The sequence below is a fragment of the Carcharodon carcharias genome, chromosome 13, assembly GCF_017639515.1.
Source record: "Carcharodon carcharias isolate sCarCar2 chromosome 13, sCarCar2.pri, whole genome shotgun sequence".
Classification (NCBI taxonomy): domain Eukaryota; kingdom Metazoa; phylum Chordata; class Chondrichthyes; order Lamniformes; family Lamnidae; genus Carcharodon; species Carcharodon carcharias.
Genome location: NC_054479.1, coordinates 103,058,342 through 103,077,012, shown reverse-complemented (window position 1 = coordinate 103,077,012; position 18,671 = coordinate 103,058,342). Strand labels below are relative to the sequence as shown.

The following is an 18,671-nucleotide window of genomic DNA, read 5'->3' as shown; positions in this document are numbered from 1 at the left end:
AAAGCAAGGGAATACTCAATAAGCAGGAAGTTATTGAGTGGGGTTGAGGAAGTGAGAGACCTTGGGAGTGCATGTCCACAGGTCCTTGAAGCTGGCAGGACAGCTGGTCAAGAAAGTATATGGAATGCTTTCCTTTATTGGGTGAGATATTGAATACAAAAGCAGGGATGTAATGATGGAACTGTATAAAACGCTGGTTAGGCCACAGCTGGAATTTTGTGTACAGTTATGGTCAATACATTACAGGATGGACATAATTGCTCTGGAGAGAGTAAAGGAGATTTACAAGAATGTTGCCAGGGCTCGAAAATTGCAGCTATGAGGAGAGATTGGATAGGCTAGGGCTATTTCCCTTAGAATAGGGGAGGCTATGGGGTGGCCTAATTGAGGTGTACAAAATTATGAAGGGCCTAGAAGGGGTAGACAGGAAAGACTTATTTCCCCTAGCTGAGGGGTCAATTACCAGGGGGCATAGATTTAAGGCGATTGGGAGAAGGATTAGAGGGGACATGAAGAAAAAGCTTTTCACTGAGAGGCTGGTGGGCATCTGGAATTCATTGCCTAAGTTGGTGGTTGAGGCTGAAACACAACTCACTTAAAAGGTACCTGGATCTGCATCTGAAATGCTGTAACCTGGAAGGCTACAGGCCAGGTGCTGTAAAGTGGGATTAAAATGAGTGGCTGGTTTCCGTTTTTCCTCTTCTTTGGCTGGCACGGACATGGGCTGAATGACCTCTTTCTGCACTGTACCTTTTCTATGGTTTTATTTCCCCATGTACAGTTGACACCCGAGATCATATAACTCAGCCCAAACCTGGGGTTAAAATTTCTTTGTAATCCTGGACTGTACCGCTCAAACTACTTGCTGGATAAAATTGCTAAACCATTCAGGGGAAATTGCCTAAAATGTTTTTGCACATACTCCTGAGCTGAATTTATTTATTTATTCTTAGGACGCAAGTGATGCTTGCACGGATATATTTACTTATCCTTAATGATCCTGATAGTGGGCCTTTTTGCAGGTGAGAATGGCTTCTTAGGGACAGAGAGCATTTGAGAATCAACCACTGCAGTTATATGGAAACATCAGGTAGGCGTGGGCAGGTTATCTTTTTTGAAGTTCATTTTGAAGTTGAGCCACTTGGGTATTTATCACAACCCAGTAGAACCATGGATAGTTGCCCCATGACACCTCCTCTGAAGTCTATAAATTACCAGATGTAATGTGGTAATTAACAATGGTCCACAAAAGACGATAAGCATTTCTCTCCATGAGAGAGACACAAATTGGTTATAAATAGTTTGAGGGGCACCACATACATGGGGCGAGATGAGGAGGGGAGATGAGATGGGCCTCCATCAGCTACAGCAGCCGGCATGGGGATTAAATCAGCACCATTGGCGTCATTCTGCAACACACTTCAGCTACTGAGCCAAGTGACCTGCACCCCCACCCCCCACCCTCTCCCACATTACCAGGTGTATTTGAATTAAATTTCAGAACTTTCCACAGGAGAATCTGAACTCTCACTGGTTTGCTAGTCTTAAACTATTAAGCTAACATTTTTTATTCATGGATGTGGGTGTCACTGGCTAAACCAGCATTTACTGCTCATCTCTAATTGCCCTTGAGAAAGCGTTGGTGGGCTGCCTTCTAGAACTGCTGGAGTCTATCTGGTACAGGTACATCCACAGTACTGTTAGGGAGGAAGTTCCAGGATTTTTACCCAGCAATGATGATATAATTTCCAAGTCAGGATGGTGAATGGTTTGGAGGGGAACCTCCAGGTGGTGGCGTTCCCATGCATCAGCTGCCCTTTTCCTTCTAGATTCTAGCGGGTGAGAGTTTAGAAGGTGCTGTCTAAGCAGACTTGGTGAGTTTCTGCAGTGCATCTAGTAGATGATACATACTGCTGCTACTGTGCATCAGTAGTGGAGCAAATGAATGTGAATGGGGTGCCAATCAAGCAGGCTGTTTTGCCCTGGATTGTCAAGCTTAAGCATTGTTGGAGCTGCACTCATCTAAGCAGGAGGAGAGTATTCCATCATACTCCTGACTGTGCCCTGTAGATGGTGGACAGGTTTTAGGGAGTCAGGTGGTGAGAGTTACTCATTGGAGGTTTCCTAGCCTCTGTTCTGCTCTTGTAGACACAGTATTTATATGGGTAGTCAAGGTCAGTTTCTGGTTAATGGTAACTGCCTCCCCCACCCCGGCAAAAAGGACGATGGTTAGAATCTCTTTTTGGAGATGGTCATTGCCTGGCACTTGCATAGCACAAATGTGACTTGCTGCTTTTCAGCCCAAGTCCAGATATTGTCCAAGTCTTGCTGCATTTAGACACGGATTGCTTCAGTATCTGAGTCATGAATGGTGAACACTGTGCAATGATCAGCAAGCATGCCCACTTCTAACCTTATGATGGAAGGAAGGTCATCGATGAAGCAGCTGAAGATGGCTGCGTTGAGACACTGAGAAACTCCTGCAGTGGTGTCCTCAGACCGAGATGATTGGCCTCCAACAACCACATTTTCCTGTGTTAGGTATGACTCCAACCAGTGGAGAATTTTCCGCCTGATCGCCATTGACTCTAGTTTTGCTAGGGATCCTTGATGCCACACACACTCAAATGCTGCCTTGATGTCAAGGGCAGTCACTTGTCACCTCACTCAGATGCGAATCACTAGGCCAGTGGTTACTCCACCATGTCAACTAAGCTCCTCACTATGACACATTTAATAGAAAACTGTATAATTTAGCAGTACTCTGCAGGGCTTCAAGTAACAGGGCCTGTAATGCTAACGAGGTCAGTGCACCAGAATGATAGCCTTGTCAGAGTTCCCAGTGTGTGTTCCTGTTGAGCTTGGAGTTCACATTCAAATTTGCTGCTTCATTCTAATAGTAAGGCGATTGGATCACAATTCAGTAAATAGAACATGGCTATGAATACAAAATGCTCAGGTTACACTTCAGGGGCCAACTTAAACAAAATTATTATTGATTAGAATTACTTGTCAAGGATAATGAGTGTTTGTCCAATATTTCTGAATAGTAAGCACCATGAAACTCAATAAAATTGTTCAAAATTTTAACCAAATGTTTTTAATCAACCAGAGTAACAATTTTGCAGAATGTTCTCACCTCATTACAAGATGCTATGCGTGAGTGGACTTCATTACAACTGCAGAGCTCACAACCTGTTCCACTTGCCAGTTTCCAGGTATTAGGTGCACAGTGATCACACATAAGGCCAATCACATTGGGAAGACAAGGACATTGACCAGTGGTTTGGTTGCAATAACATTCATCTGCAGAAGTGCACTGGGCTTGTAATGTACCCAGGTAGTTGCAGACACACTCTAAAAATAGAACAGGAGAGTCATATATATTTATCTTTCATGTATAAATTGTGTATGAGGAATTCTGAAATGCAAAATTACTCTGTAGAACAAATTATAGCCAAACAAAACTAAAATTAATCAAAATTTTGCAGCCAGCACACTCTGCTGATCTCAAAGAATGCTGCCCACAAAGATCAACAATCTCTGTGGCATGGATTTCCCCTTTTCCAACATCAATTCACTCTGGCACCAAAGCCACCTCCAAGCACCCAGCAATGATAATGTCAACAAGTAGGATAAGCAGCCAATCACACGAAAGTATGCTCATAGGCAGAAAACTAGGAAGTAAAATGCACTGATTCTCCCCGCACCCCCCCTCACCGACGCCCCCCCTCCCCCCCCAAACTTTTAATTAAAATTTTACAGGAAGCAAAATAAATAATTGGAACATACCCATAAGATTTGGTAGATGATGAAATACTGAACTTTTTAAATAAATGTGATTAATTTAAAAAGTGAACTTGATCATAATTGAGAAATTTGACATTTCACAAATAAAAAAATAATTTTATCAGGGAGTAAAACTGTTAACATTAGTGTGCCATTGGAAAACTATTTGCACTTCATTGGTGTAACTCTTTTAAGGGCTTTAAGCAATGAGACTAAAGTGTAAAAGAGAAGTTTTTAAATCAGTTCAATGATTTCTACTTGACTGCAGTCTGGCAGGGTTTCACACTGCAACTTATGAGGAAGCACAGACAGCAATGTCCGGATATCTGACTTTAACTGTGCAAACAGAAGTTGTTGTTAATTTCACTGTCATTGCTCCTCTGAAACTATTAAAACTCAGTCATTACCATTAGAAACACTGGGATAATTATATTCGTTATTTGGCTTAATGAAAAGTTTATTAATTTTGCTTTGAAAGTTATGATACAAATAAAGAACACTAATTTGCCCAGGCAGGAACACTCTTGCCTTAACAGGTCTTGAGAATGTAATCCAGGCTGACATTCAACGCCGTTTAGTGATGTGTGCCTTTCCCACAGAATATTAAATTGGAGATGCTGCTCAGGTAGATGTTAAATTACAAAAGGTATTCCCCTAACCAACATTCCTCCCTCAGCCACCAACATAAGCAAATTAACTGGTCATTCAACAGAAAGGTCTTATCTAACTGGTCATTCAACTGAAAGTTCTTATCTGCAAACTGGCATTCATGGCTACTTAGAGACTATACTTCAAAAGTAATTCATTTGACATGAAATTTGTTATTTTTTTTAATAAAGTGATATAATTAAAGGTAAACAACAAAGAAATGGCTGTTAGGTACCACATCAAGAACTATTCTGGGAGAGTAAGTCATGATTAACATCTGGCAATATGGCCTAATCTTGCTCCTATTTTTAATATTAGCTTCTACTGTACTAAATCTACAGTTTACATGAAGCATAAATTGTATTTTACATTAATTAAACTGACAAAAATAGTACTTCACAAATACTTTTGTGTCCTCACTTCACTCCAACTTTATAACCTTCTCCAGCTCACACCTTCAGTGTTTCTACCACTGTCCTAATGTCTTCTTTCCTCCATCTTTTCCAGCATTAGTCACACAGCCTACCACCATCACAGCGCCGTATCCTGGAACTTTTTCTTGCTCATCAACAAGATATTAAAATAGGAGTAAAATATGACACCGTTTTAGTCCACCCTTCAATACACTGACATACCCCTTATTGCCTGATGGACTGCTATAATCTTCCCCACTCCCGACTCATTCCTATCTTCCTGTGTACTGGACATCCAACTGTTTGCATACAATTCCAGGATTTCCTCAATCACTACTCGCCTTCAAAAGCTTCCTTAAAAGATCACCCTCTTCGCCCATCCATTTGGAACTTCCATTAACTCCTGGTCAATGTCACTGTTCCCACTTCCCTTTTATGTGCAGCAGCCTGGGATATTTCAGTACATTAAGGAATCTATTAAATGCAAGCTGATGTGGCTTTAAGGCACATACTCAAAATATTCCAAAATGCCACTATTCCACATTACAATGTCAAATGCATTGCCATTCAATGCATATTGAGAAGTTTGTAATATGGAGCCTAGATAGGCTTACATTTATACACAGCTGCCTGAAGGTAAAACAGAAAAAAAAAAGCAAAGAACATTAGTTTCCACCAAACCGGATTTCAGCTCGAAACACAAGTCATTCAGATTCTTGATATGTGGCTCAGCTACTAGGGCAGATGCTGACTTTACAGCTGAAAAAGGGTGGCATTTGGGAAAATTTAAAGGTCAGTTTCTGTTGGAGAATTACAACTTTAGCAGATCTTCAACTGCATTTTCCTTGCAGCAAGAAAATGACCATGAATATGCCTCTGACCTGCATTTGACTAGTTAAATCACTGCAGACAAGAACAAATGAATTGGTGTTATGTGCTGCATAAGTGTTAACAAGAAAGCTGCTGAAGCAAAACTGAAGTGGCCAAAAATCCTTTGTTAATTTCTTTGCCATTCTGATTTTATGTTAAAATCATCAAGAGTATTTATGTAAACAAAACTTTTATTTCCCTCAGGCTTGTGAAACCATGGGGAATGAACATGTTGATCTGGTGATAAAGTGCATAAGTGTTTGCAAATTTGACCTCAGGCAGAAAAAGACAAGAATATGGAAGTTATCTATTGTCTTCATTCCATTTGGGAGCCCAACTGAATTTGTCTAAGATAATTAAAATAGCACTAAAGCCAAAGAAAAACAGCAACAGCAAAAAAACATAAGGTCACTGGAATTTAGATACCAATACTTGGTCCTGTCTCTCTTCAGAAGATTTTCAGATCATACAGTTTAATTGGAAAAGGAATGGTTTCATTCTTGTTCAATTATGTTATTAAAATGCCTGCTAATTTGTCCCAATTGTTGTTGATCAAGACAGCAAGGGAGATCTGAAACAAAAACAAAATGCTGGAAAAACTCAGCAAGTCTGACAGCATCTGTGGAGAGAGAAAAAACAAAGTTAACGTGTCGAATCCTTTTGACCCTTCTTCAGCTCCAACATCTGCAGTATTTTGCTTTCATCAGCAAGGGATTAACTGTTTACTTGATACGGTTGTCTCCAACGACCAACGCAATGTCGCAGATAACCCTGTGTACTAAGGCCATGATATCAAATGCCAAAACTGAGTGTAAGTGTTGCTCTGCATTCTAGATGAATCATGAATGGCAAAAGTACTCTGCTACCACCAGTAATACTTGGTGTTGGGTCCAGCACTTAGGTTCTGGCTGCAAGTAGGTAGAGCTCTTATTTTCTTATTATAGCAATGTTATTTCCAGATGCTGTTCTTTATACAGGTCATTAAATTATCATTTTGGCCATTATCTTTGCCAAAAGCATACCTGATCTTGTAGAAATTTCAAACATTTTAACAACTGCACATATGCAAATCTTGCACACACTGCTACTCCAGTGGTTGCTGAACCTTTTCCATAATGTAAACAAGGAAAATTTAACAAATAGGATTGGCACATTTTACAGGTCCATAACAAACAGCAAGAAGCACAAGAGGCCAAAAAGGACTGGGATGGATGAGAGGACATACCACAAAAAGATCAAATATACTCGGATCCTTAGAAAGGGTGCAATTCAGCCAAGAGTTCAAAATATACATTTCATCATTCTTAATTTCAGGTGTAGCTAATAAACTTGTGCAGTATATCTTACTTTTGCAATTCTGTTGCAATGCATTGCCATAATAGCCAAGCTTGCAGTGGTTGCAGCTTTCACCCTCAGTATGATATAGACATTTTAGACACTCTCCTGTTTGCTTGTCACATGATTCTGCATCAGTCATATCAATGTTGTTGCTGCACTGGCACTCCTGACAGCGCCCTCTTGTTTCATTAGGGTTACCGTAAAACCCAGATGCACATTCATCACACCTTGCACCTGGCAGAAATAAAACATTAAAACCATTTCAATCAAAAAACTTCTGAGTAATGACAGTTGATTCGAATTATGGAGTATATTGAAATTACAGCATGGAAACAGGTTGGTCAGTGTTGATGTTAAACTTCCACATCAGTGGTATTCTCATGTGTCCTATTCCCATATCTCTTTATTCCTCCACCGCCCCCCCCCCCCCATGTACCTGCCTACTACTTAAAAGTTGAAATGGTTTCTGCTTTAATCATTGCTCTGATAGAAGCATGTGATGCTCTGGAATGCACTGTCTGAAAAAAATCCTGCTCTCCATTTTAAACAATTTACATTTAGTTTTATATCCATGTCCCCTCAACAGAAACATTGGCACTTATCCCACACTGGCAGCATTTCCTGTCTAGCGAAATTGAGAGCTATAATTAAATGTCTTAAAAGTTATTAAAATCAATATTAAAGCCAGCTGCAGCTGGGAGGCAGCGCAGTCAGAATCAGAATCAGTTACAGAAACAGTGTGTTTTGTGTACATTTTAATGCAGATCAATACTTAGTTTTGCACAGGTATGTGCTAAAAAAAAATCCTTCTAATATTTCTTATACTAACAAGCACTTGGTTTTCAAACGCAAATTAAACATTACACTGGCAATAACTGTGTTTAAAATTTTAAGAAAGATCAAGCTTCAGTTCATTATCTTTACATACCTGTGTACCCATGCTGACAGTGGCAAATGATATTTCGGGAACTACGATCCTGGTAGCAGCCAGTGGAAAACTGCCGTCCACTATGGGGACCATCTGGGCAAGGGCATGAGCGACAGTGATCACCTGATCCAAGTACCGGGTCGCCGTAATAACCTGATAGGCAGCTGGGAGAGAAAAAAGTTTTTAACAATAGCCGTCTGATTATGTTAGAAAAAGATATTTCTCTTGAGATAATGAACACCTCTAAAAATAAAAACATGATACCTGTTACAATTATGTCCGCCAGTATGATCTCTACAGCCCAAACATTCACCACTTTCCAAGTCACAGTGATCTGCGTGTCCATTACACTGGCATGGACGACAATTAGGAAATCCCCAATATCCAGGCTGACACTGGTCACACTGCCGGCTAAAGACTCCTTCATTACATCGACACTGACCAGTGACATGATGGCAAAATTCGCTGACAGAACCTTCTTTGTGACAGTCGCAAGCTACAGCAAATTAAAATATATTTAGAAATGATATAAAACCGTCAATCACTTTGATAGTGAAGGTACAGACATCTTTGAATGCAGCAACTTGGTCTAAACAGTAAATACACTTTTACAAGTCATTAAATGTAATAATTAAGCAATACTTTAATACAACAAAGTATTAGAAATATACTTGATAAGTCTACTTAAGATTCGAGTTAAAATGAGTGCTTAAATTTCCCCAGTATCTTATGAGATACAATCATGATATATTATGTGAGAATATGATAAATGGGCCAGGTTCAATCTGTTGAATGGATAGGGGCACTACAATGGAAATAATAGATGGAGGGAAAAACAACAACTTCCATTTATATAGAATGTCCCAAGGTACTTTGGGGCACAAGGTGACAAAAATGCATGCCAAGCCAATCAGGCAATAGTGGTTGTAACCAAAAGGTTCATTGCAAAGGTAGGTTTCATGGAGGGTTTAAATGGGGAGAGGGAAGTGGAAAGTCAAAGGGATTTAGAGAAGGAATTTCAGAGCATGGAGCATAGGCCACCCCAGGTACAGTTTCCAAAGATCAGTAGGAGGAAGGAATTCACGGAGGCCAGAGCAGAAGAATGGAAGTTCTGGGGGATTAGGAGGAGGAGTGGAGGAGATTCAAAATCAATAAGAATATTGATAAGAATTGGAAGCACTGCAGGACTGGGAGCCAACATAAGAGTTATAGGTAGACGGGGCCTGGTTCACGGGATGATACAGCTGGTACAGCTTCAGTACATGGAGGCTGGGAAAGTTACAAGCTTTCCATTTCTGACTGCTATCTAGTGACCCTTGTTGAAAAAGAGTGAGTTTGCAGGTAATGGATGAAAACAAGCTGAGGCTTGGCCATGGCTCCCCTCTAGCCTAACTATTGAAATAGCTTGCCAGCTAGGTTCATTTGTGGAGGTACTGAGCGCGGCTGCTGGAGCCCACAAAATCATAACTTCCTACCTTGCATGAATGACATGAAGAAATACTGGATATTACAGGAGGAACTTGTCAGTAATGACCACAGATTTTTAAGACGTGGATTTTTCACTAACTTTAATTCTTGTGAATCTGAGGTTCTGAGAACTATTTGAATCAAAAAGTGACTGCCAGCGGGACTAGAAATACAGAAATTGTATGGTTCCTATAAGCACAAAATGAAATGATTTAAAGCAGATATGGTTTCAAGAAAATGACTAGGCAATGAGCTTTCACACTTTTTAATTTGGCCTTGGGACATGAGTGTCACTGGCAAAACCAGTATTTATTGCCCATAGGAAAGTGGTGCTGAGCTGCCTTCTTGAACTGGTGCAGTCCATCTGGTTTAGGTACACCCACAGTGCTGCTAGGGAGTTCCAGGATTCTGACTCCGTGACAGTGAAGGAACAGCTCATTCCCACTCAACAAATAAAAATGGACTATTTTCCCACTTATTAGTGTCACCGCCTCAAAATGAAATCATATCACCAGCTTTCTCATACAGTTCTGTTTATAGAAGTTACTTCAACATATGAATTAGGAGCAGGAATAGGCCCATTCAGCCCCTCAAGCCTGCTCCACCATTCAATTAGATCATGCCCAATCTGACTGTGGCCTCAATTTCACATTCTGCCTACCCCTGATATCCTTTAACTCTCTTGTTAGTCAAGGATCCATCTACCTCTACCTTAACAATATTAAATGACCCTGTCTCCACTACTCTCCTGAAGATAGTTCCAAAGATCCATTGCCCTCTTGAGAGCAAAAAAAAATTCTTCTCATCTGTCTTAAATGGGAAACTCTTCCTCCTTAAATTATGTCCCTTTGTTCTAGTCTCTTTCACAAGTGGAAATATCTTTTCAGCATCCACCCTGTCAAGTGCCCTCAGGATCTTATGCTTCAATAAAACCCCTCATTTTTCTTCTAAACTCCAATACATACAGGCCCAGCCCATCCAACCTTTCCTCATAACTCCACCCGCCCCCCCATCCCAAGTATCAGTCGAGTGAACCTTCTCTGAATTGCTTCTAATGCATTTATATCTTTTAAATGAGATGAAAACTGTATACAGTACTCTAGATGTGGTCTCACCAGCACCCAGTACAACTGCAGCAAAAACACCCCACTTTTATATTCCATTTCCCTTGCAATAAATTACAACATTCTATTTACCTTCCTAATCACTTGCTGCACCAGCATACTAACGTTTTGTTATTCAAGTACTAGGGCACCCAAATCCCTTTGTACCTCAGAGTTCTGCAATCTCTAATTTAAATAATATGCTGTTTGTCTATTCTAGAAAATTAACAGAGCAAATTAACAACTTTCACCTGCATTCAACCAAATGCAGTGCAAACTAAGAGTCCAATATTTTTCTAATCTTTTTTCCCATTTTCAGAAGCACTTGTGCGCTCTATGCAGGAATTGAGTAAACGGCAAACTTGGTTTACTGCACTAGGAATGCTCTCCTCTTCCCCACACAATAAATGGGTCGATAATGACTTCACCATTCCTGGTCAGGATAGATTCGATTGGGTAATTCCCTCGTCAATCACACCTGGAAGCCGTATGGCTGCAAGTGACTGGGACTGATTTTGTGCATAGCGTTTGTAACGATCCTCCGCTCACTGCATCCTGCTGCAGCAATCATCCTGCTTTTATTGGGAGAAATTGCTGTTGTTTTGTTCATGAGTTTTGCCTGCCTTATTCATCGAAACTCTTTAAATAGACTCTGTAAATAGACTTTGGTTTGCTTTGCTGTAAAACAGATAGCCTGCTGCAAACCCTGATTAGTCCTGCCCTGCTTCCAACTTGTCCGTATAGACGAATAAAAAAAAAAAATCGATGCTTTCACAGCAACATATTATGCCTAAAAGTCTAAAAAGGCCTGATTTCAAAGATATTGGAAATTACCTCCCTTTTCAATGCACTACCACAATCGTGAAAGTTTAATAAGAGTACAAAGGCCTGAAAATAAAATAACCATTTCTTTTCAAAGATCTCTAGAACACTTCAAATATGTAAGGACTAAGTTCTAATCACAACATTTTAGAAAGTTACTTACGCCTGCAGCCACTAGGACCAAAACCGTAAGTTGCAGGAGCACATCGGTCACAGTTTCGGCCAACCACACTGGAGCGGCATTGGCATTGCCCACCACTGGGATTACAAACAGAGCTGAGAGATCCCTGAGGGTCACACCTGCAAGCTAGAATAGAAAATAAGTACGCTTAGAGTATTCAGGTGAAAGAAAGCTTTATGAAAAACTAAAATTTTATAAAGTCTTCCATACGTACATAAATAGTAAAACGGTGATGAGGAGGAGAACTGGGGCTGATTAGGGCCTTAAAGGGGGATTTACACAAAGGCAGGGGGCATGGCTGAGGCACTAAATGAGTACTTTGCATGTCTTTACCAAGGAAGATGCTGCAGCCCAAATCTAGTAAAAGGGGAGATGGTTGAAGCACTGAACAGGGCAAAAATTGATAGAGCTATTAGACAGGCTGGCAGAACTTTAAAGCTAATAAGTCACCAGGATCAAATGAGATGCACCCAAGAATGCCAAGGAAAGGAAGGGAGGAAACGGCAGAGACACTGGCCATAATCTTCCAATCCTCTTTGGAGCGGTGACATAGGACTGCAGAAATGCAAACTTTACACCATTGTTCAAAAAAAGGGTGAAGGTTAAAGCCCAGCAACTACAGGCCAGTCAGTTTATCTCGGTCATAGGGATGTTTTCAGAAATGATAATTCAGGGCAAAATTCGCTCCTTTGAATAAACATGGATTAATTAAGGAAAGCCAGCATGGATTTGTTAAGGAAAAATTGTATTTATTTAACATAATTGAGTTTGTGATGGTAACAGAGGGTTGATGAGGGTGATGATGATGTACATGGACTTCCAAAAAATGTCAGCAGTGCCCATGGAATAAATGGGGCAGTAGCTGCGGAAATGTCCCAGTGCCAGGAAACAGTTGTGAACTGTTTTTCAAACTGGAGGAAGATATATAGTGTGGTTCCCCAGGGATTGGTGTTAGGAACCCTACTTTTCTTAATATAAATGACCTAGACTTGGGTGTATAGAGCACAATTTCGACATTTGCAGATAACATGAAACAGGAAGTATTGTGAACTGTGAGGAGGATCGTGAAACTTCAAGAGGGCATACACATGCAGGTAGAATGGGTGGACAATTAACAAATGAAGCTTAATGCAGAGAAGTGTGAAGTGTGAATAATGTGGTTAACGATTCCCGAAATTGTTTAAGTTTATGGCTATTGACTTGTAGATAACCATCCTTTTAAATGATTTTGCACAACAATTTCCATCAATAGCACCGCCAATGAGTAAATTACTTTTGTAACTCATCTCTGTAAACCCGTCTTGGGTGAGTTTTAAGGGTAATGAAACGCCCGCAATTTCTTCAGCCTGCTTTAAGTGAGTCGGAAAATTTGATCTCAATTAACTCCTTTTGAAATGTCTTGCACCTCATTCAGTAACTGCAAAAAGCCCTGGAAGTGATGAACGACAGTGTGTTCCACTGAAATATCCATATAGCAAAAATGGGGAAGAGGCATTATAAATCAAAAGTTACCATTCTAAAGTTCAGGAAGAGAGGGACCTGGGGACCAGGATCCTGAGCTTCACAAATGGGGGCATACAGCACAAAATCAAGTTATCTGGCACAGGCATGGCTAGTTTCCTTCTTTGCTGTAAACATTCTATGATATTCTAATCAGAATGCTGTGTCATAGCTACACTTTGAAATGGACCAGCTTCAATCAGCAGTACTATGGAATCTTCCTAAATGAACCAATCTTGGGGGAAATTCAAAAATAACCAAGGCTCCAGGAGACAGCAAAGGATTCTGAAATCTATCCCATGGCCACCAAAAGATTTCATTCCCTCTTTCTTCCAAGTTTTAAGAGCTTTGTGAACAGTAGAACTATTATGGGCTTCTGAATAACTATTAGTCACTGTTTCCCTTCCCGTTATTTTAATTCAATCTTATGTAGCCTCAGGCAGAGAACTTGAAAATCTAAGTCTACTCTATATGAGCAAAATCTCTTATTCACTAATCTACATGCCTCGTCAAAGCATTCCACAAGAGTCATGATCTATAGCTTTTAAACTATGTTCTTTAGATGAGCATTTATAGCACCTTGTTAAAAATATTTGAATACGTCTTCGCTAATAATGTCAGACCAAGTGGTCTAAGTCAACAATTCATATTTAATTTTTAAGTATACAAACTATTGCCAATTTTCATTTCACAAAACAAACCAAAGCAACTAAAACTTTATGGCCATGCTGACCACTTCACTTTCCAATTAAGCAATGACCCCTTACTGCACTGATCTGTGTACCAGTACAGAATTAAATTCTTCAGCAAACCGTCATATGCAGTTAGCATACTAAGGAGGATGTGCTACTACTTTTACAAAATCGCTAATTTTTAACACGGGTGTAATTATGGCACTTCAAAAAATTTTTTGAAGCTCATGATCTCCCTTTATGGTTTCAAACCAATCGTAAGTTTATGCCTTCTTGTTACCCATTCACTGACCAGTGGAAATAAATCTCACTACTCCTCTCTCAAATCCTTTCAAGACTTAAACTTAATTACATCATCCCTCTTAACCTTCCGCACCTTAATTAATACTGTCCTAGTTTTCCCAATTTTGCACCATAACTCTACCTTATCATGTCTAGTAGCAAACTAATATCACAGCTTTTATACGTTTATCCACCTTTTCTATAATAGTGCAACCTAAACTGCAAGCATACTCCAACTGTGATTGAATATTTATATCATGTTAATTAGAAATCTCCCATATTGTCAAATGCAAGTAATATTCAATCACTATTCTGATTACCCTACATTTCTTAACCACGAGTCCACGGCTTCACCCATGAAAAAGCTTTTGAAAAAAAATTAAGATAAACTTACGTAAAGCTCCTTCATGAATTATGGAAGAAATACTAGACACGATGCCCCTGCAGACTTCAGTCATCGGAGTCTTAGTAACACTTTGACTGTTCTCCAAGCAGCGGTACCGTTGGAAGGTTTCCCAGGCTCTGTTTGTGACAATCTCACTTGATTCCCCTACAGAGAATATATCCAGTGACCTGCAGTGGGGCATGAGTACAAGCTGGAAAAATATTTAATCGACAATCAGCTCTTTCATCAAATCCACCTTTTTCAGGAAAATAAAGTTGTGTGTGGTTAGACATTAAGATTTAGGAGCAATTTTGCTCATCACTACTTTCAGTACAAAGGAAAATCCCACGGATCACGCTGATCTCGACAAAGGAATTTCTGATACATTCTAGAGTGAAAAGCTGTTATCTAGGTATGCAAGTTTAAGATTATCAGTTAATAGCACGACGACGTCTATGCATCAGTAAATAACACACACAATGACATAGCTTTAATCATAATTCACAACATACTCTTAAGCAGAAATATTCGCATCCTGATTTTCTAATACATTTACTACATTTACATATGAATTTTAGACCATCATATTTGTTTCTATAGCATAATTTTAGATATACATACCGAATCTATTAATGTATAAGGAGTTTCCATTTCATCATCAGAAGAGTACTTTGTTAATTCTAAACCGATTGTGTAATTTAGTCCTTTTTCAAAGCAAACAGGCTGAGGTAGGACCACATACCTAGAGAAACATTACAACCAGCATTCATAGTTAGCCCAATACCTAACAGTGGTGGTTTATCTATGATTCACAATATTTTCTATATCTTTTTAAGTCAGTTTTAGACAGTTACAATTCTGTTATTCACTTATCATCTAAATTTTGTCAAGGAATATATAAAGTCTAAAACAGAAAAATGTATCAACAAGCAAAACAGTGAAGTATTTTGATTCTAACCTTGATCCTGATGGTAGAGAGAACACTTGGTTGTCATCACCAGGTGTTGTATTCCCACATCGACCGTTGGTATGAATTTTGCCAGGGCGGTACACCGTTATTTTTGCCTCTTCCCAATTCTTTGGTAGCTGAACAGGAAGAACCATGTTACATTCATGCCAAAATTTCTAACAGTTTATTAAACTATTAGGGTAGCCATCTTAATGAGGGAAGCTATCTTAATGAGGGAAGATTATTAACCTGTGGTTCATAGCGAATCAGTATGTCATACTCCATGGAATGTGGAATGTCATGTATGTGGAATTCTAGATATGCTCCTTCAGGAATCCTTACAAATCCAGTTCCTGTCCAGGTTGGAGAGCGATCTTGTGGATGTTGTCGCTGTACTATCTTCACTTCCTGCAAAGAATGAGTGCCATCACAAATGTTCAAAATTTGTCAGAAAAGTACCTCTTCAGATCAGTCCACAATGAAAGCTAACTTACCGGACCCAAGTCAGCTTCCTCCGCCTCGTATGTGTAGTGGTCCAGGGCAATAAAATAAAACCCAGACTCAACCTCATTGCAGCGACGTCCAACCATGTGCTCCTTACATGGACATTGGCCTGTCTCTGCAGAACAACTGTAAATGGAAAAAGGAAATCTGTATTACTTTTCACAACCTAGAACATCCAAATCCACTTTGTAAAAAAAATGCAAGAGACTAGGTGATCTAGCCAATAGACATATCTGCATGCAATTCACAATACCTATACAAAGGGGATATGCAACACATTTAAACAAAATATGTTAATTCACCAATAAAATTCTGTTTATATTTCCAGGGACTGAGAGAGAAAGATCTTCCCTGCTCAGACTGGAGAAGTTTGATTACTCAGTGGGAGTAATAGTCTGTTTACATGCAAAATTCTGTAGTCTTTCCACTGCACACTTCAACAGCAGCATTAAACATTAAAACGTAAAGACAGTCTTTTTTTCTTAAAAGGCTAACACTTATGCTACTATTAAACGCAAAATATATGTGCACACGCTGACAAATTGCCTGACTTTAGGGCTCATCCACAAAAATCATCATTTGAACAAAGTACTAGGAGCTGATGATAGAGAAAAAAACTACAATCCCAGGAGTTATCACCTCCAGAATCAGACAAATGAGGTGAAAATTGGGAGGACCACCGAAAAAGCAAAGAAAAAATTATATTTATTGTGAAAGTAAACTGAAGCTTATAACTGACTGGCATTTGTCACAAGTACTTATTCAATTATTGGAGTAAGAACAACATTTGGAAGCATTCTTTCAGCTCCTGTTCAACCAGAATAAGGAGTCAAGGAGAGGCAAATAAGCTACTTTTAGAAGCAACTCACTGTTGGATTGATCGTTGCCACCTTTTGTTCAAAATATTCAAATGATTACTAATTAACTGTGAACTATGTTTCAGCACAGTAAATGATTAAGAAGTTAACCTTACTCATTGTTGTACGACCCCCCCAGGTCACAGTCACAAGGGCGACACCCATCTAGATCATTGCTTAGTCCCCAGTGTTGAGGCTGTAAAACAGTAAACCATTATAGTTTCAATATCGCATGACCACATTCAAGCCATTACGAAGAGAAATTAATTATGCATGCTCCAGCATCATGTGATAGAACTCAAATCAATTCACTGAAGTTAAAGAATTCGAAACGTTCTTTATAAATCACACTGCTGCATAAAAAAATCACTTCTTTGAATTCAAAACAGGATCAGAAACAAGCTGGAAAAGCTGTTTTCAGTGATGCATAATCCCAATACCATGTTTGTTATTCCTAGAGTAGTATTTCAATTTTTCTTAATGACTTAATCAGCATTGTTGAATATCAAACTTTAGTAAATTCTTTCATATTCTATCAATACAGTTTAAGCTTCATAGAGAAATGAAGAGTGATTAAAACAGAGTCACTGGACCACTGTTTTACTACTTCATGTTCTGCAGTATATACACAGGGCTGGGAGATGATGTATTCACCCGCAGAAAAACATGTCTCATTTTGCTTTGATGCAAATGTTAGAGTTAATAAATCAGTTTTATTCACTCATATACCAAGCTCCTATTTGATTTTTTGAGCAAGTTTTCAACGTTTACTTTAAAATTAAATTTGGTTGTCTCTGCCAATTCCTGGAAAGAAGTTCTCAACCTGATTGGCCAGGTTGAGGCCTCCAATGTTCTCTTTAAAGAGAATTCTCTGGTTCTTCTACCCAGTTACTTTGGCAAGTGGAAGTTCTCTCACACACAGGGAGCAAGGGCTCACCTACAGAAGTCAATGACACCAGTAGAAAAAGAATGTCTATAGAGTAAAAGAGAGCAAAAACATAATGGCGTATGGATACTTAGCATGCACCTCATCAAGATTAGTGCTCTGCTCAATGTGGATAACCGAAGGCAACCAATTCCTACCAGGATTAACGTGCATCAAGAGCAATTACATTTGTTATTAAATAGAAGGCATAATCTCGTGAAGTCAGAATATTGAGTTGCATTTCTTCTAAAAGGGAGGACCTGCCATCCATGGTTAAATAAAAAAATTTAGGGAAAGCATAAAACTTAAGGAAAAGGCACAAAACTACAAAGATGAGTGGCAGGTTAGATAATTGGTCAGAATATAAAGAACAGCAGAGGATGAGCAAAAGGTTAATCTGGGGAAAGAAATTAGAAAATGTGAGGAAGCTAGCTGGAAATGTAAAAACGGATAGCACGAGTTTCTACAGGTATTTAAACAGCAAAGGGAAAAGTTCCATCAGATTGGAAAGTAGCAAATATAACCCCGCTCTTCAAGGAGGGAGGGAAGCAGAAAACAGGAAACTATAGGTCAGTTAGCTTAACATCTGTCATGGGGAAGGTGTTAGAGATGATCATTGAAGAGGTTATAGCTGCACTTAGAAAAACTCAAGGTAATCAGGAAGACTCAACATGGTTTTGTGAAAGGGAAATCACGTTTAACTAATTTATTAGGGTTCTTTGAAGGAGTTAGATGCGCGGTGGTTAGAGGGGAGGAGTGGATTCTTCAAGTTTAGGTACAAGCATGAGCTCAATTGTCAGGAGACAAGACTATGTTAAGCGGTGGCAGCATTTGTTGGGCTTTACTACTATGCATACAATGAATAATCAATAAAAAAATCATTTTTTGTATTCCTCAACAGTTTCAGTATCAGTTTTTTTTTTTAAAAAAAAGCCCAATACAAACTACTTGATGCCATAACCCTTCACAACCTGTTACACCATTTTTCCCTTGACATAGCCAAGCAAGAAAAGTAAAA

General features: G+C 39.3%; 1 protein-coding gene across 2 annotated transcripts in view; it reads right to left on the bottom strand.

The window, feature by feature from the left end:
• The window catches only part of lamb1a (laminin, beta 1a), a 91,349-nt gene that overhangs the window by 38,810 nt on the left and 33,868 nt on the right, over window positions 1-18,671 (bottom strand). For both annotated transcript variants that reach the window (XM_041203628.1, XM_041203629.1), the window contains 11 exons: window positions 16,845-16,924; window positions 15,862-15,997; window positions 15,617-15,775; window positions 15,377-15,504; window positions 15,040-15,160; window positions 14,428-14,629; window positions 11,542-11,685; window positions 8,251-8,482; window positions 7,987-8,150; window positions 7,068-7,292; window positions 3,140-3,357 (listed from right to left, as the gene is read on the bottom strand). In XM_041203628.1, the coding sequence (XP_041059562.1) occupies window positions 3,140-3,357; window positions 7,068-7,292; window positions 7,987-8,150; window positions 8,251-8,482; window positions 11,542-11,685; window positions 14,428-14,629; window positions 15,040-15,160; window positions 15,377-15,504; window positions 15,617-15,775; window positions 15,862-15,997; window positions 16,845-16,924 (1,809 nt within the window). The remainder of the gene's footprint in view (window positions 1-3,139; window positions 3,358-7,067; window positions 7,293-7,986; window positions 8,151-8,250; window positions 8,483-11,541; window positions 11,686-14,427; window positions 14,630-15,039; window positions 15,161-15,376; window positions 15,505-15,616; window positions 15,776-15,861; window positions 15,998-16,844; window positions 16,925-18,671) is intronic.